This window comes from Struthio camelus, chromosome 1 (assembly GCF_040807025.1).
Source record: "Struthio camelus isolate bStrCam1 chromosome 1, bStrCam1.hap1, whole genome shotgun sequence".
Taxonomy (NCBI): domain Eukaryota; kingdom Metazoa; phylum Chordata; class Aves; order Struthioniformes; family Struthionidae; genus Struthio; species Struthio camelus.
In genome coordinates, this window is record NC_090942.1 from 107,212,825 (window position 1) to 107,240,699 (window position 27,875).

The window sequence follows — 27,875 nt, forward strand, 5'->3', positions numbered from 1 at the left end:
ATGAGCTGCTCGGACGTGGCCATGCAGCGGCCCGGCCCGGCGGCGTGCGGGGCGCCCCGCTATCCGCCCGGCGCCGCGGCGGCGTCCGCGCCCGCGGCGGGCTGCCCGCAGGTGAGGCGCGGGGGGGCCGGGGCGCGGGGGGCGCCGCGCAGGCGGGGCGCGGGGGGCCCTTGGCGGCGGCCGCGGCCCCCCCTTGCCGGGCTGCACGGCGCATCGCTGGCCGGCCGGGGCGGAGACCTGCGGGCGGGCAGCGGTGCGCCGCGCAGCCCCCGGCCTGATTTGGAGATGCGGGGAGCTGGTGAGGGTGCCCCAGAGCAGCGGCGCGCGGTAAGAGCTTCTTAATTTTTTTTTTTAATTTTTCCTTTTTTTTTTTTTTTTTTAATTCGGGGGCGGGAGCTCGGCTCGCTTGGCCGGACGGGGGAAGAAAGTTATTTCTCGCCTGTCCTCCCCGCATCGCTCCCGGCTTTGCCGTCGCCGAGCCGCGCCTTTGCCGCGAGCCGGCGCGGTGCGGTGCGGTGTGGTGCGGTCAGCCCCGCCGCGCACATGGGCTGCGCGCCCGCGGGCGCTCAACATCCGCGCGCCGGCGGGGAGGGGGCCCGCGCCGCTCCCTGCGCGATGGGGCCGCGCCGCTCCTGCCGCGGACCCCGGCTCTCCTGGAAGATCGGCTCCGGCGAGTTTCCAGTTGAATTTGGTGATCAGATGTGTCTTAAAAAAAAAAAAAAAAAGAAAAGTGAATCAGGAAATTCTTATCAGGCTGACAGCATTTTTAGACTATGCAGTGCGTGGGTGAAGTGGGACTAATATTGACTTGGCCCTAATGTAGTCATCTGAGAATACATTTTTTGGTTGTTGCTGCATTCCATAAGGTTTTATCATTATTATCCATGAAGATTGTTTTCTCCGTACATGGGAAGTGACCCCTAATATCAACTTGCCTGGGAGACACGAGTATGGGCTAAAACATTAAAATTCCGATTGCATGTTATTGTTTTTTCTCTATTGTTGGGAGGAAAAGCATTTTGCAGAAATGATACTGAGGCGGACTTTTCCAGGTTGCTCATGTCGTTCACTGTAAACACAGGCTCTGGGAAGCTTGGCAGTTTTGTCCGTTGCGGTGTGCCTTCGTTATTATTTCTTTTCTAATCTAGGTCACAGCTTGCAGAATGTTCAACTTATTCAATACTTTTAGTCATAAACTTTTATTCAAGTATCTGGAGGTCCAGTTGTTAGCCTGGTTGATTTTGGCGGGGGGGGGGGGGGGGGAGGAGGAACTTGAGGATAGTTTTTCCCTTTAATTAAGAGACCTAGAAATAGAAAGGTACAATTGAAACTTTGGTGGACTTTTTGACATCTAACTTTGTAGGCAGCTGGCTGTGTTTCTCTTCCAGTTTGGGGATATAGAACACCTAATACATGAAAATATAGTAAACAATCATTAGCTGCTGGGTCACACTCAAGCGCAGTGGCTCTTTATTTTTGAACAGAACCATGAAGTTTTCTCATCACCTGTAAGCAGTGCCATGTATGAAATACCCCAGAAGTACCCTGGTGAAAGCCAGTTTCTTGAAATATCATTTTGAGTAAACTGAGTTCTTGTAGGTCGTACTGTTTGTGAAAAGTGGAAGTAGATATGTAAGGCAAGAAACACAGCTCCGTTAAGCCAATACAGCTTATGAGTTGCGGCCAGTACAATATATCCTGTTACCACCAAAAAACCTTCCAAACCCCGCCATCCCACACTAACTATTTTCGTTAATCCTGCTTGCACTAATTTTCCTCAAATATTTGAAGCTGGAGGATCTTCACAAACCAGTCAGGTGTCCGACTGGAAAACTGAGCTGTTGCCGCCGAATGAAGAATGTTGCACCCTCTAATTCTGGCAGCTGCAAACTTTAGAGCAGTTTGGGCATTTCCTCTGAGATCCGATCCTGAAAAAAAGATAAATAAACACACCATCTGGAGTGGCGTGATTTGTTGTTCCGATAACATTTGATATTATGCAAGTCACTCTGTTTCTTCAAAGTTATCCTGTCAACGGTATTTAATCGAGTGGTAAAGAGGCTAAGAAAGGAGGAAGAAGAATCTGTTGCCAGGTTTTTGTTCCTTCTTACACATGTGTTCAACATGTAAAACTCCCCTGCGTCCTTCGTAAGGATGATGACCATTTTAAAGAATGCTCCTCTTTGCTGGAATTAAAACTGTGATTTAAAAAAATAACAGTGGAGGAAGATGAATTAGTAGGACATTGTAAAAATAAAACTCTCTTTTTAGAGCTGATGAAGTGGAGCTCATCCTTAAAATATCTGAGGACTCCGTTGTAACATTTTTCAGGATCTTTGTACTCTGTTGTCTTTCAGTACCCAGTAAAATGATCTGTTTCCTGAGAGAAAAAAGTTCCTCAGTGTTGGGCTTCTGTCGTCTTTCCCGTTCAACGCGGGGAGTTTTGGATGTGTTATTTTAACTGAAGCTTGGGCATCCTGATAAGTGTTTGGGTAATAAAACTACCTTGCGAACATGTAATTGTTTATGGCAGCTTTTGGTAGGAGATTTGTATCTTTTAAAGAGCTGATCCCGCTCCTCAGCGGGAGGTGCCCGGTGCAGAGGCACAAGCTCAAGGTGTGAGTCGCAGCATCCCTCCTGAGAGGTAGCTTGCTCGTGCTTTGGCAGGGCACGCGCTGTGTGCCTGGCTCTGGAGATGTGCCTGGCTCCGGAGATGTGCCTTCAGCAGGCAGCTGGTGCCGCGTCTCGCCTCTGCAGTGACGGGGTTCAGAACGGGCATCTCTTGTTTTACATAACAGGTCTTGGATTAAGTGATGGACTAGCACAAACCTAGGGCGTGCAGAAGTGAGATTTTTAGGGACGGTCCAGCATGCCTTCTTAAAAAAGTTACCCTACCCTAAAGTTATTCCTGTGTTTCTGTGTGTGCACTTCCCCTTCCCTTAAAATCGATGCAGAACTCATTTTGCGCTGCATAGCAATGCCGAAATGCTGCCGCCGTAGCTTTTCACGAGTCCAGGAAAGAACTTGCTGGCAAATTAATTTAGATGGGATTTTTTAAAAGGACCTAAGGGACTGAAGCCTGAATTCCTATTGAATGTTAATGGGAGTTGAGGCTTAGCACCTTAGATCTTTGAGATTGCTGAAGTCCAGGGCGTTTACTGAGGGAAACGAGTGGAAGATGGATGTATATGCTTGCTCACACAGCATCAGAAGGAACAAATGAAAATGGGGTGCAGCCCTAATTCTACTGATCAATTGGGGATTCCATTTTTACTTGCTAAAATACAGAGCAAATGTGTGATGGTGTTACAGCAACGTGAACGTGTTATTCTCCTGTGTGGTAAGGAGCTGTGCTTGCAGGAGTATACAGCCCTGCAGAGCAGTGAAATTAAAACTCAGCTGACTGCACGCTCTCCTGAAGCGCTCTGAAGTTGTAGTAGTAAGTTTTGGGTTTCCTGTGGGTTGGGAGAGGAATAGATGTAACAGATCTTCCCGCTTGAGCAGCCTCTGGAAACGCATAGTCAGTGAAGAATCTCAATTTATATTTGGTGCACGAGAAAGGTAGTGACAGTTTGCCCTACCCTATCAGTCTAGGTGTAGCAAGCTGCGGAGCTGAGTCTAAGGTAGGATTTGCGCTGGCTCGCTAACAGCCAAGCTTAAAACCTTTTAAATGGGAAGTTACAGTAAATGGTAGTTTTGGAATTTCTCCATGGTATGTAGATGTAGAGAGCTGAGCCAAACACCGTCCTTGCTAAATCAGTCTTGCACAAGGAGTTGTGATGTGCTCAAGTCAGACTTACTGCTGGCAGTGCCGTAGACAGACTTTTTCCAGATAAGGACTTGTCTTCATTAGAAAATTAGGTCACTAACTTGACTCTTCCTTCCAAACTAAGAACTTTGCAGACAAGGACAAGTTGCGTTTAACGTTGTGTCAGCTGTCTGTAGCTAAACTCTAGTTTCAAGTACTGTAACTTAGTTTTCTAGTAAAGAGCTCTGTGACACGTGTTCACAACTTTTAGGATGGGCTTGTATTACTAGTGCTGGAAGACTCTGTGTGTGAGTTGCGTTCCTCAGTGTCTAACACAGCAGAAGATATCTTTCCATTTAGTTTTTGCAGTTCCGATGCTTTCTCAAGGCTTTTTCTGAAGTTCGATAGGTGCCCTACTACTGACTTCACTAGAAATTAGATCAGACCTGTATGACTCATCTTTAAAGGCTGCTCTCAATCACACCATGCAAAACCCGGATTAAGTCTTGCCCTGTTTTTGTCTGTTTTTCTTTTGCTTGCGAGACCCTGCTGATTTAAAAAAAATTGGCCTGCTTTATTTTGTTGTTCGGATGGGGACCAATCGCTATTCAGTCTTCGTCTAGCTACATAAAAATAAAGCTTTAGACTTTAACCATACTCCTCCATTTAGATGTACTGCAGAAGATGTGTAAATTCTTTCTTCCTCCGCTACCTCCCTCCATCAGCAGCACAGAGCAGGAACTGCCAGCCTTAGTGCTGCAGATCCAGCGCCACACCTGGAAGGAGTTCAGCTTTGTGCTCTGCTTCCTCTTTCACGAGGCTAAAAGTTAGCATTTCATGTTTTCAAGGCGTGCAGTAAATACTGCTTTCAGGCCCAGCATTCCACTCTGTGATTGCTTGAAATTGTCTCTCTTGAATACTTTCTGTGTTATCAATAGGAGCCTGCTTGGCAGACAGTTTCACAAATGGAGGACTATCCGTGTTTTGCCTGGAGTTTGTTACCAAAATTCCTTCTCAGAAGCAAGCTTCTGTCAAATGACAGCCTTTTTTCTCGAGATAGGGTCATATAGTGTTTCCTCAGTGTAGTTATTCTTTATTTTCAGTTCCTATTCTTTCTCTCATAATGGAAAATCTGTAACAGGTGGCCACAGGCACACCAGACTTTTCGTGCTTGGGAGCATAAAGGACCACGTGCTGTATGATGGCATGTATGGAGATAATAGCTTGTAGGAATTGGCAGCCAACTGATAGGTAAAGTTAGAGCTGGCCTGAATTTTCAGACCTAACTTGACTAAACTAAAATTTCAAGTCTCAACTGTGCTTAGTTGTCTTTGTTTTGCTGTCTACTAGCTGGTTTCAGCTGGGAGTGAAATTTTTTCAATTTGAGATGAATGTTCTCATGTTTTTACCAGGCACCATGGGTGAAATCTGGGACCCTTGAAGTCAATTGGACTTTTGCCATTGGTTTTAATGTGGCCAGGATTTCACTGCATGAGAACAGTTTTGCTTAGTTCTGGTTAGGATATGTCAGAAAATAACAGTGATCTTCAAGACAGAGGTTTTGTGTGAGATTTTGGACCGCGTTCTTTGTTAGTGTAAAAGACCCGCATGGTCTTTTTTGCCTCCAGAAGAGAGGACGTTCATGCATATCCAGCATAAGCCTTCTTTTTTTTAATGTTCCCGTATTAGTGGTAACTTGCTGTTGACCTTTAGTTTCTTTTCTTCAAACTACTTGTAATAAGATTTAAAATTCTCTTTTGGAAGAGCTTATTTGTGAATATATGAAATAACAAAAATCATGCTGGTTGTAACTGAGTGCAGCCTATGCTTGTATAACCTTATTTACCCAGTGGTCCTTCCATTCATCCTCCAGGCACTTTACTTCCCCAGCCCTGTCTATTATCTAGGTTGGTGTCAGGTGCTTTAGTGCCTGAATTTCCCATTTCACTACCCGATTTCCAGTGTGATAAGCTGAATTTTAATTCTGTGTTCTGGGCCTTTACCAAGATGTGATTTTTTTTTTTTTAATTATTATTATTACCCCCCTGTCCCCACCCCACAGGCTGTTTAACTTTAGTCCCTAGCTCTTAAGGAAAAGAGAGGAAGAAATCATGAGTACGTGAAAGTATCAGAAATCTGAACATAGTCAAGAAATACATTGTGTTCAGTCAGAACATGCTCTCTTTGTATAAAGACTTATAGATAGTGTTGGCTGCTTAAATGTATGCCAGAACTGTTCATATGAAAAAAATACAAGTGAAAAGTGGCTAACCCAGGTTAGTTATAAGAAACCTAATCCCTCCCCCACCCTGTAATGAATTCATTCAGCAATTGATGATCTCGTGTACTTGTCCACTCACACAAGTGCAGTCGCAAATGCTTATGAGAAGATCACTGTTAGGGTCAGAAGAAGCAGCCCAAAATTTGCATGCAGACACAAGTATTTTAAGGGTCGATGGGGAGAAAACAGTGATTTCTGTTAAAGGATGTGTACTTTGGAAGGGATGTATACCTTGTGTACAAGGAAAATTTAAGTCACTATTTATCTTATTGTAGCTTCTTATTTAAAGAGTTGTGTAATTACAGGAAAAAAATTGGCTGATAATTTATTCCTGTAATAGTAATTACGTAGATCTGTGTCTGATCACCAGCTTGATGCAGTTTTGAAGAATCATTTAATTTGTAACTTATTTTTTTCCAAGAACCAACCCACAAAACACAAATTTCGTGGTAGATAATTTTAATCTACACACAAGGGCTTGTAGTTGTCTGTCAGTACTACCTTTCACGTATAGGTGTGTGAGATTATTTTCAAAAATGGAACAAGTGCTCGGAGTTTCTTGTAATGACAACCCATGGACTGGACGGGTGGAGGTAGGGACGCGAGCTGAAATGGAAAATGAATTAGATTCTTAGGCTGTGGAAGGGGGAACATTCCTGCGCAGAGAAGCGACTCTGGAGATAAGTTTTAATTTCCTGAGCTTCAGTCTCTATATAGGAACATTGAAAGACTTCCTTCCTGATAAGCAACTCAAGCCAGGGGCTATATTAAATGACGTGTTTCTGTATATAATTGCATGCTTGTATATGTATTTGCATACTTTCCGCATAAATACAAAGAGTGTATCTGTAATGATAGCACACTTAAAGTTGATTTCTACGTGTATTTAAAGTCTGGTATATGCCCATGCATCTGAGATGTCCCCAGTGCATCAACATCTATTAAGACTTCTATAGAAGGGGTCTGTCATGGCTTTGTCTCTTGGGGGAGGGGGGGAAGAGAGAGAGAGAGAGAGAGAGAAGAAGAGAAAAAAAAAAAAAAAGACCTGACCCTTCCCCAACTACTTGTCTTGTGTTTTTAAGCAGAGCTTGGTTATGGTACACCTTTAAATACCATCAGGTCACTGAGGTAGATGTATTACAGCTCTCTAATGCATGCATCTCCTGAATATACAGTGATGTTATACATTCTGTAACTACTTCTGTTAAGGTCGCATCATCCAGGGGTTACTTAGGCAAAACTATAAAGTTTGCTCTGGGTGATAGGTTAGTAAGCATTTCAGGAGAAAACATTAGGAGACAATTTTTTTTTTCTTTACAGAAGGTACAAAGCATTTAAAAGTAAACATTTTATATATATAAAAAGTCTATTGTATGTCACCCCAAATTCTGTTTTTTCAAAAATTAATTCCATAGCCTCAGAATGTATTTTCACTTCAGCAATTAATTTCTGGCAAAACTGTTTTAACTTGCTGTTCCTGTTTTGTGTTTGTGTGTATCCCACGTAGTACGTGTTGTAGGATCTTGGGATAAATCTATGTATCTAAATAAGTAGTACTGTGCTAAGTAGAAGTGCAGTACAACTTGCCTTTCTAAAGTGTTTGAGCCCAGACTATTGTCTAGATCTTCAAAACTCTACTATATAATAACTTATATCCCTCACTGCACTTTGTGCAACAGAATCAGGGTTAAAATTGTTGCTGAACTGTTGTACGTTTATCAGTTAACCTCCTAGATAGAAATATCACTTTTGAGCTTTTAGTGTTATAGATTTTAATTCTACTTATAAATTTGGAGAGATATACAAAACAGTTTTTTTTTTTTATCTAATCAGTTTTTTTAGTAACTGTTCATAATTAAGAATTAGCCTGAGATTTTCTTTCCCATAGTACAATGGGAAAATGTGTGCGTGCTTAGGTAGTTTTAAAAAGCACAGAATGTAAATATATCTATGGTATACAAGATCAGAAAATGACTTCCAATTATTTCTAAATCAAACAAGCATATTTACTGTATAAATGGAACTTTATAAACCATGTAGCCGTTTAACTTGTTTTGTGTAACAACTTTGGAAAAAGGGAAGAAAGCCATAAACTTAAAGAGATTCTGATGGCGCTAAAATGTTTCCAAGCAAATCATAAAAGATGAGTCAGACTGTAATTCTAAAGAAAAGCTATGATATACTTCTACTTATATGCTGTAGTTGTTTTGGGGTTGCTGAAGCTGTTGTGTGTTAAGTCAGCTATGGAAATGGCTAGCTAGCTAAAAGCTGTGATTCCTGCAGCCTGGCTGTTGTGGGGAGCTTTTTTCTGTGAAAACAGTTGTAAAGTGGAACATCTGAAAAATATGTTCCATGCAAAATGGATCTTCACACACATTTATTTTGACATTTAGGTTTGATATGAGAGAGAGAGAGAAGATTTTGAAATAGCCTTTCACAGATGGCTTATGCTGATTTTATTATATATATATATTTTTTAAAGGCTTCTGTGTTTTTGGTTTGGAGATTTTTTTTTTTTTTGTATGTGTTTGTAGACTTGTCAGTTCCCCTCTTCCCCAGATCACATGTTTGATTATTTGTGACATAGATTTTTGTCTTTTTTCCAAAAGATGTTTAAAAAAACCCCACATGCACACACACCTCCCAAACCCAACCCAAGGTACAGTTTCTGATGATGGAAATTTTCTTTGCTGTAAGTGACATAGTTTATGTATTATATGGATGTTTATACTACAGTGGAAAACTTTTCAGAAAGCATCAAATTCTCCACCTTGACTTTTGTGGCATTCTTGTGCCTTTGACAATGAGTAGGTGGATGGTGGGAAGCCAGAGACCTGATTACCCTCAACAAAGGGAGCCCAGGTGGCAAAACCTGGTCACTGCTCTGCTAGACATGTGAAATACTGGTGTTGCGTGTATGGTCACCCTTCCATAGGGCTAGACTTGACCTCTGTAGCCTTTACTGATGGGAATATCCTTTCCAGGTGGGCGACAGAAGTGAATTGTTAGAATCTGTTTTCTTTTGAAGGTATTGAGCAAAAGCAGTTGCCATGAAGTTAATTGTGATTGTGAAATATGTCTGAGAACCAGGCCTATCCATGTGTGAGGGATAAAAATTAAGCAGCACTGGTAAACTCTTCTTTGTGAAAGGTTTGTGCAAAATATTTCTGTGTTCCAACTTTACTTATGAAATGAATATTCAACATATTCAGATATTTTTCTTTACAGAAACCAGATGTTGAGCTTCCATTGAATGTCACTAGTGATACATCCCTTGTTTGTTTTGTTTTTAAATCTCAGAAGAAGTTAGCTGCATACAACAAGATGCAGGAGTCTCTGGAAGTGACCCTTCCCAGCAAGCAAGAGGAGGATGAGAAAGACCAGCCTGCTGAGATGGAGTACCTTAACTCTCGCTGCGTCCTTTTCACTTACTTCCAGGGAGATATTGGTTCAGTAGTAGATGAACACTTCTCAAGAGCTTTGAGCCAAGCCAGTAGCTTCAGTCCAGAAACTGCCCTTTCAAAGAGCAAGGCAGGGCTAAGTCCTCTGTGGAGAGGTAAGAGGAGCAGTAATTTGTTTCTGTCTGGTGTGCTTAATCTACTTCATGGTAACGTGTATTGCATTGCAGCTGAGATTTTGCTCCTCTCTGGAGGTGGAAAAATTCCCCAAAATACGAAAGAAATGAGGAACTTCTTGGGGTTGACTAGTTGAAGTGTTAAACAAGGCAAGAGGCCAAGAGTGGAAGAAGCAGACGTTTCCCATTCTTCCCATAGGCAGCGGCTTGGCCGAGGCCTAGAGGGAACGGGGCACAGCTCATGTGGCTTCACAAATGTCTGCTGCGAGGTCTCAGGCTTGTTTTTAAGCTCTAAGGGTGAAATTTGGCCTCTGAGGCAACAGTGAAGCTAATTGGGATGCTAGCCTTGAAGCAAAGAGGCTCATGCAGCCTTCTTGGGTGACTTTGCCAGGTAATTAAGATTCATCTACAGCTGGCTATCCAAGCTGAGAGGATCAAGCACAGCCTGGAATAGGCTTGGGGGCAAACCCAGGCCCTCATGGCTGTGGTGGGCTGCAGGCACATGGCACAGTGCATTTCAGCCCACCCTCTGGCGTAGCTTGCAGGAGTGCTGTGATCATTGTTACTGACTTCTCCTATGCAAAATTGGGATAACAATACGCTACTTTCTAGCAGGCAGTATAAATACAGTAGACACTGTGAGGTATTTGAATGCCAATGTAACATTCATGTCTCATAATGCATATAAGCATTATGAATGTAATAGAGATCTTGACAGATAAATTAGATAGATCTTATGGACAGAACTTCAGAATTGGTGGCCGGAGAAAGCACACCAGTAAGACGCTTTCCATTTTGCTGAATGTGATACTTGATGCAATTATGGATTTGAAGGACTATATTAATTTTGACCATCTCGTTAGGTGGAGCGAGTGCTGGCAAGAGGGCTGTGAACTAAGTATAATGAGTAATGGTGTTGCGTCAAGCTGGGTTAGTGATATACCATGAGGATCCTTGCAGGAGTAGGGTTTTCATAATTAGTGGTATTGGGGTGAGAGCATATTTATGAAAATCATAGATTTAAAAAAAAAAAAAAAAAGGATTTTTGGATACCGCTGTGAAGAGGAAACTAACACAGAAGGACTTGCTTTCTAGAAGGATGATGACAAATCCGAGGAAGTTTAAGCAAAGGTCAGCACAAGTGGCTAGGGAGCTAGAGGAATTTATGGCTTGAGCCTGGACCATTAACGTTAATGGGGAATTTTCCATAGACCCAACTGAGGGCAGGATTGAACCTATGCTTCCTAAAAAAGAGATTGGAGCATTTATAAATGGCCCACACAGGCTATAAATGTTTTAGAGACGGGATCACCAGAGAGCAGTGCCTATGGAGGACCCTCTTCACTGAGTTTTCAGACATGCTGTACTGTGGAGGGAGCTTCTCCGTGGCATTAGACGTTTCCCGCTGGTTTTTCCTCACTCTCCCCATCATTGTGCAGCCCTCCCCAGAGGGGTCTGCTGAGGCATGGGGTAGCCTGGCATAAGGGTGTGTCAGCCGTGCTACCACCTCCCCCAGAGTGCCCCATACCATCAGGGTGCTGTGGAGGTCTCTGTGTCCTAGAAGTGTTCCTGGAATAAAGTAAGGGGATATGCCTGCCCTCTGCCGTCGTCGCACCTGCTGGAGCGGCGTAAAAATCCTGGGGGAGGCTGCCGGGCAGGGCTGCTTGATCTGCAATGTGAACTCTGAGAAAGTAAAGAGTATTTGTTTCTCAAGAGAAGAGAAGCTGAAAAGAGTCTTATTGGGCTCAAATGAGTTTCTAAACCTTGTCCACCTAAAAAAGTGAGAAAGTGTAATATTAATGTCTTAGTCTTCTCATTTGTGTGTGGTTGTCAGAGATGTTCGGTTACAGTAAATGCATACATATTAGTATCTCCTTACTTAAGGACATTAAAATACCGTTAGCTTGGAGATCTTTCATGAGTGACCTTTATGAGGAGCCTGAATTTTTATTAACAAATTACTTGGAGATCAATTCAAAATGAGGCTTTGCATTTGCAATAGCTGTTTGGGAAGATGCAAATTTAAACGGGAGGTGAGTAGGAACGGACTGGCTGTTCAGCTCATTGCGTTGTTTCTCGTTTACCATGAAAAGAAGGATTAGCTACGTCTTCTGTTTTTTCATCTAATTTTTTTATTATTGTCATGATGGAAGAATAAACTATAATTTAATCGTTAAGGCAAAATTGTGGAAATTGTGGATTTTTTCTATCAAGAAGGGGTTGAAATCTTTTGCAGGGGCTGTACTTTAAAACCGATGTTATTTTAATGATGTTTTTACCAACTTCTTTTTCCTAGTTAAAAGTTCTTCGTTCCCCACTCACCCTTCCCCCCCCCACCCCAACTGAAAAGTATCCTTGTACTTCAGAAAATTCCATACATTGTCATCTTTATAGCATGTGGGCTTTGGCAAATTTTCAGTGCATGTTGGCCAGCCACTATTAACATTTGCATTAGTCACCACTTCATGGTATCTGAGATATTGCCATCCCCCTGCGTCCTTGTACTTAGAATAGGAAATTGTGGTAACTAGTATCTTTCTTGGCAAACAGTTTTTGCTACATTTTCTTCCTCCCACCCCCAGAAGCCAGTGGAAGCTATTCCGTTTTTCTTTCTCAAGGAAAATGTTGAAACGGCTGCCTCTCCATTACTCTTTAGAGGACTGGCATGTCGCACGACAGTATTCGTAAAGGCAGTTGGCTGTACTCACTGTTTTAAAGGTAGAGAGGAAAGGAGCACCTTCAAATATGGTATGAATGTGTGGTAATTTAGGGTTGTGATTCAGCACAGACAGTTGTTGTTGGTGGTGGTGGTGTTGCATGCCTAATGGTCCATAGCATGCAACCGTCTGGGTGGGTGAGAGTTTCTTGCTCATATGTGTAACATGGATGGACATGGTATCCCAGTGATATGACTTCACCTTGACCAGTCAGGTTGGCTGCTTCCTCTGTAGATAAACTTATTGCTTGATATTTCAATGGGGCTGGTACGTAAGAGTTTGACAGTGGTAATGGTTTTGTGCAGTGGGCACTGGTTTGAAAAATTGAGAAGACCAAACACAGTTTTTATGGCCTAGACCTACTGATTGGTAAAGCCAAGCTGATGTACAATCTGGGATGAATTCATATTGGCAAATCCAGTGATTTGAAGTCCTGTCTCCTAGTATTGCTATCATCCTGAAGATGCTCTGTGGTTTCCTATGCTTTTTTTTGATGTGAGATGATTTGCGTTTAAGGTTTTTCCATGCTGATAACAACCAGAGAGTTTGCAAAACTAGCAATGGATTGTCAAGCTGTGTTCCTCTTAAGTAGTGAGGAAAACACAATACTGGACATGATGCAGCTTGGGTTTGAGCGTGTTTGTTTTTTTTTTTTTCCTTTTTCCTTTGTTTGTTCTTTTTGTCAGCCCAGCGGCCAACACTCCAAGCCAGGTACGTGCACTCTGTATCACAGCCTAATCACTTGTAACAAGGAACAATTTACAAAGAAGGAACAATATCAGTTTCAGAGGAGTACTGAGGCTTCTGCTGTGTGCCTGAAGCGTTCCACAGTCCTCTAGTATAAATTACAATAGAAATACTGCTTAAAAAAAGAAGCAACTTTTTGAGAAAGCCATGCTGGAGCACAATTTGCTAGATAACCCTCCAGCCCTGCTCCAAAGCAGTTTGGCACAAAGATGACTTTTCTACTTTTCTCTGTTATATGTTTGCTGAAGTCACTTCCAATACCAGAAGTTAATCAGGCTCACTAAAATGCATAAATCAAAGCCAATTGATGCATGGAAAAACTTCTGTTATTTTAATGGACTCTGAAATAGACACACAAGTGTCCTAATGATGCAGTCAGAAAAAAACTTTTACAGTTTTTTATGTTTCCAAAATATTTTGTTTAAAGTAAGCAAAGTTCAGAGGCAGGAGCGTTTGAAGAATCTGTTCATTCTCAATGATGTCTTCACCTAAGTCTCATTCCAGTTGCTTGTTAAACAAAGCAAAACAAAAGGTCATTTAAAAAAATTAATATAAATATTTTTACAAATGTTATGTGAGGAACAGAGGATTCCTTACCTTGTCAAATATTAAACATCCCTGGCTTTATTTCTCCATAGGCCATTTTTATGACTTTGTTCTTTCATCAGAGGTAAAGTCCTGTATTTTTATATTTCCATCTTTGACCAGAAAAAAACTATTTGAACTGAGACATATTGCATGAAGCAAATGCAATTTCAAATATCAGTTGGCAAGAGAGATGTGAGAGTGAAGATGCTAATACTTTCCTACACATCAGAAACACTAACCACTCCTTCAAAAGAGGAATTTTTAGAATGTGATTTCATAATGTAGAGGTATTGGAATGCATTTAAAGAAAAGTTGAGCCCTAGTTGTACGAAGCAGCAAATCTTTCATTTCAGACAAAATCTTCTTTCAGCTACATAGATGGGTCAGTTTGTCTGATCCTGTTGGACAGTGGGCAACGTGATATATTCTATAAGGGACTAATGTAAGCTGCGTTGGGTATGATCTCTACCCCATCAAAGCATGCAGTTAATTTGAAGAGATGTGGTATTCTTACATTAGCCACATGTCTCTCATATTCTGCAGTATGAGCTGGCTGGCTGTCTTCAGAAGCATTTACAGTAAAAACAGCTGCCTTTCTAAATGGTTCATTTTAATTTGATCAGGAATTAAGATCTTCATACTGGAATTACTGAGAAAGCTTGAGTACAGCGATAAAATTTGAGAGGGTAGACGATTTTTTTTTTTTCATTCAAATATGTTGTTCAGCTTCATTCATACTTCATTTCTTCCCTCTCCTCTCCACCAGAAAGCTCAACTATTTCAAGCCAAAGGAGCAGTTTCCCAACTTCATTCTGGACCAGCTCTTATCAGCCTCCCCCTCCACCATGCTTAAGTGGAGTACACCCCGATTTCCCTGTTACTGCACCAGGCACCTTCCCGACAGCAGATCCCAGCAGCTGGCCAGGACACAGCCTTCATCAGACTGCCCCACCTCCTCCCCCTGCTGCATCCGAATCCTGGCATTATCCTTTAGCGTCTCAGGTGAGCCCTTCATATGCACACATGCATGATGTATACATGCATCGCCATCACCCTCATCCACACATGCACCATCACCATCCCAGCTCGCACCGCGACCCACGGTATGGTTCCCTGCTGATGCCTTCAGTACGTGCAGCCAGGATTCCTGCTCCCCAGTGTGACGTGACAAAGACAGATCCCACTGCTGTCACCAGCGCTACCTCAGCATGGGCTGGAGCCTTTCATGGGACGGTGGACATTGTGCCGAGTTTTGGGTTTGACACAGGTAAGGTGGTTCAATTGTCTGTGACTTGTTTTAACAGGACGTATTTTAGCACAGAAGTGGACTGCCTGTGGCTGAAGTAGGGCTTGTCCTCAGAGCTTTCTCCAAATATATTTCCAGGTGGTAATCCCTCCAGAAAATGCTGTCAGAGCAGGCAAGAGCTGTGAAACGTCCAATTCTCGCTGCCTTTGGCTAAGAGGCCTTGGTCTCACTTAGCCCCATCAAGCCAAATGAGTTATGACATGATACGTGTCTTTGTGGTTTAAATCCTTATGGGAAATGGCTGATTAAACTTCCATGTGGAAGTTTCCAGCTTGTTCAGGTAGTTAATATATGCATCCACCAAAATACAGCTCCAGTGAGGACTGGATTAATAACGTGTCAGCACATGAGGAGTCCTCTACGTTGGAACAGATCAGCATTTCCCTCCTGTCTAATATCCAGGTGTTACTTAGAGAGACTAAAGATGCTGGTTAAGCTGTGCTCGTTATCATATCATTGTATAGACTCTAGGTGGAGGTCTCTAGATTAGATTCATTTTACTGCACACTGTGTAGCCCTATGGCAGCTGCCATAAACTACACCTGTTATATTATAGGTAGGCTTTGACTTGCATGCAAATCTCACTATTTGGTGTTAGGAGCAGTCTAGCAACCCCCACTGTTTATGGAGATGATCTTTACAGGTCATGGGTGACTGCTGGTTTCCAGCGTGTCCATCCTGGAGCTCGTATGCACTATTGTGATCTCCTATTTCTGCTTGGTATTTATCTGACCAGCAGCAATCCTTGCAGATTATGACTTCTTAAACACTTTTTGTTACTTTATTAAGGAAATTGTTAGATTTACATCTTTCCTACCTTTTCCTTCAGATAGGTTTGTCTGTCTTCTTGAAAGTTCTCACAAACTTCTATTTGTGAGAGTCACACGCTTACTTTGAGTGCGTAGGGAAACGAGGAATAGATGAAGGAAAAATGCCATTTCTTGAATATGAAATAATATGAACCCAGAACCCAATTATAACTGAGATGACCTAATGCAGATCTCTCTCTCTTCTCTGCCCTAGCAACTGGGAACCATTAGTCTCTTTTAAGTACCATGCTATTTGCTGCCTCAAGAAATTAAGAAAAAGCATAGTAAGGCTCCTAATACTGGACGATTTTTTATCTATTAACTTCTCCAGCTGTGCAGATGATACAAGAGGAAATACATTTTATACTTTTGATAATCTGCCAACATTGGGAACTTAGGTTTTGTTCTTCTGACAAGTTCCATAATGGAAGGGCGTTGCTTTGCTCTGAAGCACGAGCTAATTGCTATTACCACTGATAGAGGGGACCTGCCCACTGGTCTGACAGTAACCCCAGCAGTCTAGTGCCAGAGCTCTGGTATTTGCCTTGCCTTTCTGGGGAACGAAGCAGGGAACTGTGTAAGGGCATGGTTCGTCAGAAAGAACCGTTACATGGCTTGGGTATGAGTCTTGCCTGGATCAGGAGTTGTTTCAGTGCTGGCAAATTAGTTGGCTTAGTGCTGCTTTGGTAGTAGTAGTAGTACTTCTAATAAAAAAGATATTTGAACTCTTTTCTTTGAGAGCATAGGACCTCAAAACAGATGATGGGACCTAGCACCACCTTACAGGGCTAATACAGCCTTTGCTTTGCGCTGCCTCCTCTGTGTGAAAATCCCTATGGAGGGGCATAGTTGGATGTTAATTTTGTCAGGGACCTTGATTTGGCAGTGCTTAGTAGTAGCTTGTGTGTCTTATAGTTGCCTCCTCAAGACAGGAGGAGTGGAGAAGGCATGGACTGTAACTTCTGGCCTGTGTTGATGTATGTCTATGAGTTCCTGTGGGGGGAAAAGAGAGAGGAAAAACGATGAGCAATCCATTTGTAAAAATGGAGGATCCTGGCAGGCCAGTGGCTTGCTCGTTTCTGACTCTTCAAAGTGGCCATGCACTGAAACACAACAGAGCAGGCTTATCAGGCTACTCCAGTTTGGCACCCAGGTCTTTGGAAACAGGACAGTGAGCAACGAAAGTCACCGCTCCTTAGGTGCTACAGTCCGATGCCGCATGACAGTATCTGTGCCACACATTGAAGTGTCACGACTCGGCCCGGATGCAGTGAAAACGATGTGTATCACAGTGGCCGATAGCATTATGGTCATGCGCTCCCTTACCCTGCCCGCTCATCCCTCCTGTGCTCTCGCTGCCCTAAAGCAGAGGCTCACTGTGAAGGGCCAACTCTGAGCTCCCTCCCTAGCCCTACCTGAGCCTGGCAGATGTGGGACAAATGCTCAGGTGATGGGTGTTCTGGGTGCTGTCTGCTGAGAAGGGTGTGTTTATTCACTCCGGGGCCTTGCATGCAGCCCCAGTTGGTGTCAGTCCGTGGGACTGTGTGTGTTGCCCGGCTGGGAAGAGGGGCGGCTGGCGAAGGAGCAGGCCTGGGGGGCCCTGCCTTTTCGATCTGGCCATTCAGGTCTAGCCCTTGCTGGCACTGTGGGTTTTTATTGCTCTATGTCAATTCAGAGGTAGGATAATAGTGAATATCACTAATCTCCACATCACACAGAATTTCATTACATTTGACTCTAATATGGAGTGGCAATCTCAGCAGAGAGGCAAAAACTGAAGGGCCTACAAGAATGTGCTGGCTTTCTCTCTCCAGAGTAGGGCAGGGACATGGTGGCCAGAAAACTTCCATTCTGGATGCCTTTGCTCATATCTCCCTGGAGAATAAAAGACATCAGCCTCTGGCGTTATCAGTATATCGCATTCCATGAGCTTTAGATGATTTATGTAAGAATACTCATTTGGTGTGCATCTAGTCGTGGCTTTTCAGAGCCCTTCAGATGCACAGGGGATGCTTATTTTTTTCCTCTTACTTATGTGGGTCACATTTCTTCTGCCGCTGTCACATGCGATTATGGAAACATTTGCAGAATTCCTCACGCTAAATTACGCACAATGGCAGTGTTGATCACCAGCGGGCTGGCTGTAATCGAACCCACTTCCCGCTATATTGTTGCATCTCTGCCATGCTTAGCCAAATATTTGATCTCAGGAACGGATGATGCTGAATCACTTCAAAGGTTGAGGAGTGGGGGTCTCCTTGCATACAGGGTAGAGTTTAGGGATTTCTCTTTCAGAGCAGATTGCATGGGACATGAGTGTATCGCTGTTTGTTGAGCTAACAGAGTATTGATCTATCTTGCACATCTGCTTAAACTTACATGGTTCAGTTTTAAAGGGATGAATAGGGATTTAGCTACCTGATTCCCTTTAAATGTGGCTTAATCCTTGCATTGCATGCTGCAAATTAACCTTCTAGAAGCTCCTGAATGTCTACAAGTGGGATTAAAGAAAGCACTAGTCTAAATCGGAAAGGTTCAAGCCTGTTGCGTTTGTGGCTGCTGGGAAGCAGTATCTTTCTGAAGCTCAGGTGCCCAAGTTGGAGTGCTTGATACAAAAGCGTGTTGATATACATACTTAGTGGCTGGAGCAGCTGATCGCGGCCCTCTGCGCTCTCCACCAGCACCTTGGGGTCAAGTGGTTTTCCGCCGGACGTACTGGCCCGTCAGTTGAATGCAGCAGCGCTTGCGTAGGCCAGGGCTGCTGTGGGGAGGAGCGTGGAGCAAGCTGCCCCGCCGCTGCTGCCAAGCGTGCTAGGAGGATATCCTGCCCTGCTGCTGGACAGATGTGCTGGAAGTGACAGAAGAGGTTTCCTGTAACCCCAGCACACGAAAAGCAGAGCAAGGTTTTGGCATATCTGAGGGTTGTAATTCTATCTGAAAATTGAGGTTCGCATCCGTTTAAGTTTAGGCGAGTGAAGTGTCATGCTGTAGTTGCTTGGCTAACTGTGAAAAGTCCTCTTTTGGAAATGCCTCTGAGTCACTGTGTCACATGGAATGCAGGTTTGAGTGAGCACAGCCTATTGTCCTTCATAGAGATGTCTATATTTACACGTGCGACGTGTTTGTCCCAATCCGTTAGTTTTATCAGGTGTGTCTACATAACCTGTATTCTGCACATGTGAAAATTAGCTCTCCTATTGGTGTCTCAGAGTTGGAGAATTCTGCTGGTGTGGAAATACTGAGTCGCACAATAGAAGTGAGGATGTTTTAAGAGGAAAATGTTTGCTTTATCAGCAGACTGCAAGTTAAAGCTCTTAGTGGCGTGGCTGCACTTGGATGACATGTTAGAACTGCGCATAGCCTTGCCATAAAGGAGATGGGAATATAATGAAGAAAAGGCATGGAAAGTGTTCCATATTCAGTTCTGTAACTAAGGCAACTTTAACTTTTGGACTGTTTTCAGTGGCTGCTTGGGCTTAATTGCTATACCTTAAACCTCCTTCTTACAGTTATTTCTGTTTGTTGCAAAGACTGACTAGAAATGTGTCTGATCAGGTGGTTATTCCCCTTCTACTAATCTCTGTCATCAAGTGGATATCCTCCTAAACAGATGTGTTTTGTTTTTGTTCTGTTTTATTTTTTTTAGCTGGTTTGAACCATAAAGAACTTTTTCTCATTTCACCTGCTCCTGTTGCATCTTGGTGGCCTTTACTGCACTGTGCACTTAATGACTTCTTGACAGGGTTTCTGCTGTCTGACTCTTATTTATTTTGTTTTTTTTTAATTGTAAACAGAAGGGGAAAAATAATACAAACTTGTCACTAGTTGATTCTGAGGGAGCTCTGAAGGAAACTGAAGACAGTTTTTTATGACTCTGTAAATGATATTGCCAGGAAAGCAATAGCCCTTGAGCAAAAGGGAGAGATCCTTGCAAGTGAAGAGCCTCTGACCATGTTTTTATAGGCATGCCTTAGTTTAGGGATGCCTCAGTTTCTTCTAGTCCAAAGAAATAGGTGCAAATGTATGTGGAATGGAGCAAGAAGCCACTCAACAGGATTTGGCGTGCTATATTTGGCGTTATTTGTGCTACAGGTCCATCAGAGGTGAAAGTAGGTGTATGTCTGGCTTTCACTCATCTGCCACGTGGTTTTCAGATTGCATTTTGGCCTTCACTGTGTTAAGCCAAAGAGCAATGATTAGACTGCAGGATCAACTGCTGGATAGTGTGATTTCTGTATCTGGAAATTATCTGGAAATAGTCCCCTCCAGACACAGGCAAGTCACCTCTGTGTGCTCTGTGCCCTGTCTATTCACTGCTGAATGCACAAGTGTTCGGGCAGTGCTTAGACGTGCTCAGACGAACAGGTCAATACGCTGTCATCTCTTAGAGGACTATTAATAGCTTTGTAACTCTATTCTGAAATACTGTCAATCATCATTAGCAGTTTAACTGATGGTACTCACAGATTTAGATCTGACCACCAGCAACTTGTTTTATCAGGCCTGTTAGAAGGCCTTTGAAAACACAGGGGTCCTCCACTGAGTTTCATTGTTATGTGACGGGAGATCCATGCTTAATACACCTTCAATGTTCACACGTTAAAGACTGAATGAACATGGAGCTACAGTGGTTGCAACATCACAGAAGTCAGTTGAAGTTGCACGTACTTAAATTAGTGGGGAATTTGGCCCTAAATTCATAGCAGGTCAGGTAGTGAGTGTATCAGTGTTAATGCACTTTGTGGCTGAACAATATATAACATAACGTAGAGCAGAGCTGTCTGTATAGCAATGCTCCTTCATTTCATGAAATGTAATTAATTGGCTTGGCTCAGAATGTCAAGGGACGGTTTTGAATCAATGAGACTTAAGTGCCTTACTGCCTCTTACGATATGTGTCTGCACCTTTATTTTTCAGTTTTGCTATAAATGACAAAGAACGGGCCTTCCTCAGGAATTTTCATCCCCGCCTCCCTCTCTATTGTCTGTATTTTAGGTATACGCCCTGTTGGGTGTAAATCTATCGAAGATTGAATCCCTCTGGAGTAGAGAAATCCCAGATAATAACACAGGTTCCAAGTCTATAATGCTAAAGCCACAACATAGCACCACATTTATGAGATAGTCCTCACTTTTTATAAAGGAAAATGTTAGAGAAACTCATAACAAATGCAAGCTGAAAATCATTAATTTTTCCCATGTGGAAGCACTAGCCATTCTTGGCTAAAAATCTGACACTCTGTAGGTGAAATTATTTGGTATTCTTGCTTGCTGCAGGAACATTTTCCCTCTCTTCTCTTTAGGGTGAAATGCTGTAGAAATTGTGAGATCCTGAAGTGTTACAGACCTTTTAGAAAAGAGATGGCATCTGTTCCTGGCCTCTATCAGGAAAAGTGATTCTGTTTCATGCTGGAATGTCTGTACAGACCTTACTAGAGGTTTTTTATCACGCCATGGTCCTTTCCAAAGGATGCCAAAACTAGGAAGCACACAAAGGATTTTATCAGCATTCCTGAACTGCTTGAGCCAGTCAAAACTTAAGTGTGGTTTAAGCTTATGCCATATAAACTGTAAAATTGGGAGCAATAGTAATGTCACTAGCAGATCCACTAAGATAGTAAGATGTGTGGTGGGGGTTGTTTGTTTTGTTGTTTCTTTGTTTTTAACTGTTTATCCTAACTTTGCTTGTTTGGGGAGGGGGAGGAAGAAACTGTATTGAGTTTAATTTTTTTTTTTTTTTTTTTTTTTCTTTCCTGAAATCTAGGCCTACAGCATCAGGACAAGAGCAAGGAAACTTCCTGGTTCTGAAGTTCAGCTATAACTTAAGACCAGCTGGAGCTGGGGTCACCACAGCTGGGACGGTGATATAGCAATCGTTGACTCCTTCGGCATGGGGCAAAGGACACTATGAAGATGGAGAGCCAACCGTTCTGGTTTTGCTATTGAGCCTTTTGTTTGTAAGGCCATTTATGGGTCCCACAGTGTTGAAGAAAAAACTAGCTTTTCTTTCTTTCCTCATCTGAGCCTTTTGCAGCTGGGCAACCTAACTCCTTTCTGCTCTTTTAACAGTGTTTTGTTTTGTTCAGCTTGATATTTTTATGAACAGTCTCAATTGTCAGGAAAAAGACTATCCCTTGACTACAGTGCGCCTCCTTTCAGGAATACAGTATTTTGTAGCTCTTTGTGCATCTATTTTTGTAGAAATACAGAAAGTTTGGGTAAGGATTGATGGGCTATTTTAGGATGACATATTTTTTTAAAAAAAAATGTAAAATTGTTAAGTTCTGTTTAAAGAACTTGCTCTCAGAGAAGCACTGGCAAAAAATGTATAAAATGCTATTTTTAGATGTCTGTGATGTGTTTGCGCATTTTGGGTTTTTTGTTTTGTTACCTCAAATGTCTATCTTTCCCTTCTTTTTAAAGAGCTAATCCTTCCTTATTTCCACATAACTAGATTTTTTTTGATATTTTTGTCCTTTTGTTCTAGCTTAAGCAACTATAATTCGCACCTAAAGTTTCAGCCAAATATTTTTCCTGCTGGTGTTAGATTGTAGCAAGGGTGTCTTTGTTTTCTTGCCTCTGAAGATGGCTTTGTGCTGTGCTGACTTTAAGAAACTTGCAAACTCCTTTAGCCTGAAGCAAAGTCTGGGGTTATAAGAACTGCATTTCCAACCCAGTCGTTCTTTCAAACTGGACCAAATACATGTATGGATTTAAATGAGACATGAGTTAGGGCCTTGCCCGTGATCCATTGAAGCTGATGAACAGAATCTCTATGGGTTATGTTTCAGGCCCTCCTTCTGTAGTTGTCATAAATCTTAGTATGCTCATATATAAACTCACGAGGCAGGACTTTCAGCTAAACCATTTCAAGGGTGATAATTTTTAGCATGAATATTCAGGAAAGAAATGCCAGTTTTATAAAAATGTTTACAACTTGTGGAAACAATTTTTTTTTCAACTGGCCTAATCTTTCTGTTGTCTGAGTACCTCACAGAAAGCACTGAAGTTTTCAACTCCTGTTGACTTCAGAAGCTGGTTGTATAACCTAAGACTTGCTGGGGGCCTTTTGATACCCCACCTGCAGCTCTTGAATTGCCTAAGGAGTTGCACGTGCTCAGCGTGCACAACAGATGGGCTTTGCTGCTGTCTCTGGGTAGGAATCTGAACTCGGAAACCACGTGGCTACACATAGCCCCAGCACTCTACAAGATGTTTGGGAAACCCCATTTCTGGCCTGGGCCTCAGGTCCAACATACATAATGAATACTCTAGTTGAAGCAACGTGAATGGGATCCAGTCCTGAATAAGGGCTGCAAGATTGCTGTGAAGAGCCCCAGCCCTGTGGTGGGCTGGGGTGGGTCAGCCTGCATGCCCAAGCCTCTGGCAAGGTGACACCACAGCAGCATGTGCTCAGGTGGAGCCAATTGCAGGATCAGGGCCTGAGTCACCTGATCCTAGCTTTTGTTTGGAAATGTTGCCTTTCTGCTCTATGCACCTTCAGTGAATAGATGCCTTTAGGATCCCTCTATAATATTTCAGAAGGCTCTAATAACCTATTATAGCTCTGCTACCACTGTTTTCAGACATCCCTGTTTAAAAGAGAAACCAGCCACATGGGAATCAAGAGCTAACCGCGTGACTGAGATAAGGAACAGTTTAGTTTTAAGGCAGTGAGCATTGTAAATGTCACTTTGGCAGGTGGAGAACACATGGATCTCTGGGTGAATGGGGAGGGGGGAAGTGCTGGGCTGTGCATGCCGACAAAATTCAGGCCTCTATCGTTGCGCTCCTTTTCTCTAGGCATTAGGAAATTGGCCCATTGAGGTGCTGAGCGTTGTCCCTTGTCACATGAGTTGGCTTGGAGTGCTGGCACTGGGGGCATCAGGATTATAACCCAATTTGAAAAAACCCTTACATGCATATCTCAATGATCTGAAGTCTGAGATAGCATAAGAGGGCTAAACGGGCTGTGCTTAAATACTGTTTTTTAAAAAAAAAAAAAAAAAAAGAGTAGTTTCCGTCTTGGAATGTGGAATTAAATGTTTTTTTTTCATCTTTTAGGTCATTAGCATTTCTTCCTGTCAATGAAATTCACTCTCTACGGTCTTATATGTTATCGCTGCTCTCATGGAGCTAGTTCCTCAGTTGGTCAATGAATTAGTAAAGGAATGGGAAAACCATGTGGGAGGAAGGTAGTAAAAGCATCCACAGTTTGTTTACTTATCAGGACAGTATAGTTCAGGAAATATCTCAAGAACTCATTCTTGCGATAGATAAAAATCGGGAATTTCTAGCAGTATGAGAAATACTGGGGAAAAAAAAGTCCAAACTTTTTTTTTTCCTGGATTTGGCAAAGCTGGAAGGCAAAAGAGAGTCAAAGCCTCCTAAGAAAAGCCATGAGAAAAGTGGTAGTTGAACTCTGAACTTCAGAGAGGAGGAGTTTGGGGGAGGGAGGAGAGCAAAAGAAAATGTGTTTCCTTTTTGAGCTGTACTGTGTTTGAGTTACCTATATAGTTCACCTATGTCTAGCAAGAGCACTCACTGCATTGCCTTCCTCTTTGCTAGTTCAGATGGCGAAGGACCTTCTCCTGTTGCCTGTAGATGTTAATGCATAGTCAGGGAACAGGAAAGAGCCAGGCCCAAAGTTTGCACTGGAATCCCTTTCTGGGTTGTGGGTAGAGGGGATGAATATGTGGTGAATCTATTGCCTCTTTCTTCAGTCTCAAGGACTACTGTTACGTGCCCAGTTTTCACTGCTGAACTTGTGAGTATGCTTAAGGAACCCTACAGGCTCTGGGAGACAAGTGCCAGTGAGAAGCTGCTGTTGTCTATACCCATTCATGCACCAGTCAGTGGACTTTGAAAGTCAAACGTTTTTGTTCTGTTTTTTTCCTCCCTCCTTAGTAACTAATATTCCCCTGTACTTAACAAGTGAACTGAAAATAAAAATTCAAGTCCATAGCAGTAGCCCTGCTTGTATAGCCTAAGATTTGAAGGACAGGAAAGAGGAAAAAATCCTTTCTTGTGACAAACTTTTCAATTGAATTCAGCAGATTTACAGCAGATCTCTCTCGCTTACTTGCTCTCTCTCGTGCACACGCACACAATTATACATAGCCACACAAATGTGCTTATGAGAAGCAGATGCTGTGTTGGTATTGTTCTTGAAAGAGGAGGAGAGCACTCACTCACAGCGTTGCAGTTACAGCCTACTGATGGAAGGGAGAATGAAACAAATGTTAAGACTGCTCCTGCTTCCAGAGTTGGGAGAAAAAAAAAAACCCTTAGAAGCAGGTCACAAAGAAGTCACATATCTTAATGCATTACTAATGAAGTTGCTTCATTCTTTGTGTGTGTTGAATTCTACTGTTGCCCCAAGAAAATGGATGATTCATTTTGTGAGGACCTATGAAACATGGTGTATTCTGTCACTATTTCTGGGAAGACCTGAGGAAATTACTGCTTTATTTTAGGAAAATCTAGTACTAAACGCTTAAAAGTTGTTGTCCAGGATTTGATTTTATTCCTGTTAATGCTGAGAAATCTGGTGTCAATTTTTGTGTCTTCTCATGTGGAGAATCTAGGGGGTTCAACCTGATGACCAGTTTTTGAAAAGCAGATACTTCTTTTTATTTCAGCTGGGCATTCCCATCCTGACAAGTTGATGGGATAATACAGCTACTGATCACCCAGCAGATTTGATTTCTGGACAGCTGAATAAGCTACTCTTGGCCATAGTAAAATGCACTTTTATTCTGATTCCTTTCCTCACCAGGCACAAATTCAGCTCAGTTACCAGTTTATCCGATACCTGTTTCACAGTGTGCAAGTCTTCAAAGAATGGCAAGGTTCTTTCAGTCTTCTACCTTCTCCTGCTAGAAAACATCCTTTCAAGGATAAATCTCTCTTCACAACTTTCACAGAGACAATTTGCACTTCTCTAGAGAGCAGAGATTGCAGGAGGGGAGCATCATTTTCCCCCAACCGTACTTAATGATCAACTGACTTGCATGTACCTAACTTTTCTGCTTTAGGTCTATTGTTTATATCTTGCTCTTCTCCTCTTGCAATTCCTTATGTGTATGTATATAAATATTATATATATATATATATATATACACATGCAAATATGCGTAGTTCCCTCTGTTCTACCCTCATGCATTCAAATGCATCTTTTTTGGAAATGAACTGAATGACATCACTAAATCTCATCTGACTATCTAAAAACATGTAGGCATTTTGTTGTGTTCTCTGTAACCTCAGGAGTGAGTGGAATTTTTCCTTACTTGTACAAAAAGGCTTTCAAAAGCCTCGATTTGTTGTATCATAAAGATGACCGTGCTGTTGGTGGAGTTTTGTAGAGAGGTGCAATATATTGCCTTTCAGCAGACGAGCATATCTTGTTGATTGAGATTCTTTCAATTAATTTCAGGTACATTTTTCTTCCTCCTTATTAATGGACCAGCAACATGTATTTCTTGTAAGAACTTAGACGTATATATATATATATATATATATTTTTAAAATTGACTTCTTGATTTTAATATGTCAGCCTCTGAGCATTCTAAAGGGTATTTGAATGATATATTAATTGCTTGTGTGGGGATTTTCAAGAAGTTGATGCATGTTGTTTGGAACTGACATCCCATGTAAAGCAAGAAGGTATTTAAAAAATAAATAAATAATGCTTTTAGCCCTATGGGCCCAATCTGACGGGTGTGATGCAGGAAAAAGTTCCTTTAAAGACTAATGCAATCTTGTCTGAGCAAGGTCAAAATCCTGGCCATATGAAAGGAGAGCTAGCAGGGAGTCTTTTTGCAAAGGCTGAGCTGGAAGTTCTGTGAGCAGAGATTATCTTCTCCAGCATTGTGCGTAGATGGTTGGACAGTCACTGCACAACATACTAAAACCAAACAGTGTTGGTGGGTTTTTATGTGCCCCCTCTCACAGGGTGAACTGGTTGCTAAGAGGAATTAAAAGCATCCCTGGAAACCTGTCTTAGCTGCCCTTGGTCTGCCCACGAGCTGAGAGGCATTGAGAACAAACTGAAACACAGGAAGCTCCATCTGAACATGAGGAAAGACTTTTTTCCTGTGAGGGTGACTGAGCACTGGAACAGCTTGCCCGAAGAGGTTGTGGAGTCTCCTTCCCTGGAGATATTCAAAAGCCGTCTGGATGCAATCCTGGGCAACGTCCTCTAGGTGACCCTACTTGAGCAGCGGGGTTGGACTAGACGATCTCCAGAGGTGCCTTCCAACTTCGGCCAGTCTGTCATTCTGTGACCTTCTTGCTTTTCTTGCTCTGTGGTCTTGAGTGACACCATGAGGGGACAGTGGCAGCTTGGCTAGAGTTCCCTACAAAATACGGAATATCGTTAGCTCCCAATTAATATAGTTTCGGGGTTAGGGTGATTAAAACATCACAGCTACCTAATGCACCCACTCAGAGGCTCAAGTCTTCAAGACGGACCGGCTTATGTCATTGACAATGACGGTTTACATGCAGGAGACCTAATCCTGCTTCCCTTGGTGTCCGTGGAAGACTTTTATGACATGGGATCATCAGGATCAGTCTTGAGTGCCTAAATTGCAGTTCACAGTGTTGGCTGGCACAAAGTGACGGCCTGGGGCCTGATCCAACATTGGTGGAAATAAATTGGAATGTGCATCGGTTCCAGTGAGCTTTGGCTCAGGTAGCTAGTACCTATATACAACCAATACTTGTAGCAGTTGAGGTTTACAGTAATGTAGTAAAGTATCTGCAGAACTATGCTGCACTTTCTCTGCTAGGTGTTTGTAGCTATTGTTTAAAACCATCAGTCAAATCAGGGTCCCTCTCCTCTCCCGCTTGTTTTCAAACCCCGCTTCCCTCAAGACTCCATTGAACTTTTTTGTCCCTCTTATCAAAACTGATGGGGAACTTTGTATAATACAAAGAAAAGGGTCACTGCTTTAAATACTGAACAAATAATTTAATGTGAATTTTATTGTTATATTTTTATGTAGCATTTTTGGTTTGGTCTATATTTCTCAACAGTTAGCTAATGCTTTTGTTTTATTCTTATGCAACTGAAGAACTCATAAATCTCTTTGTAAATTACTG

General features: G+C 42.4%; 1 protein-coding gene across 2 annotated transcripts; it reads left to right on the forward strand.

Annotated features, from left to right (window-relative positions):
* Positions 1-27,872, forward strand: VGLL3 (vestigial like family member 3). 2 transcript variants are annotated; one of them, XM_068910522.1, is made up of 4 exons: positions 1-111; positions 9,330-9,585; positions 14,422-14,922; positions 21,535-27,872. In XM_068910522.1, the coding sequence occupies exons 1-4, from the start codon at positions 1-3 to the stop codon at positions 21,576-21,578; spliced, it is 912 nt and encodes a 303-aa protein (XP_068766623.1). In that variant the 3' UTR covers positions 21,579-27,872. The 2 variants fall into 2 exon arrangements, with proteins under 2 accessions (XP_068766623.1, XP_068766630.1); XM_068910529.1 differs by having other exon boundaries at positions 71-111; positions 9,333-9,585.
* Positions 27,873-27,875: the final 3 nt, after the last annotated feature.

Excerpts from the sequence above, each read along its gene's own strand:
- VGLL3 (XM_068910522.1), top strand. The coding sequence starts at position 1 with ATGAGCTGCTCGGACGTGGCCATGCAGCGGCCCGGCCCGGCGGCGTGC. Across the intron at positions 112-9,329 it reads CCGCGGCGGGCTGCCCGCAG|AAGAAGTTAGCTGCATACAA; the intron begins GTGAGGCGCGGG and ends TTTAAATCTCAG. Across the intron at positions 14,923-21,534 it reads GAGTTTTGGGTTTGACACAG|GCCTACAGCATCAGGACAAG; the intron begins GTAAGGTGGTTC and ends CCTGAAATCTAG.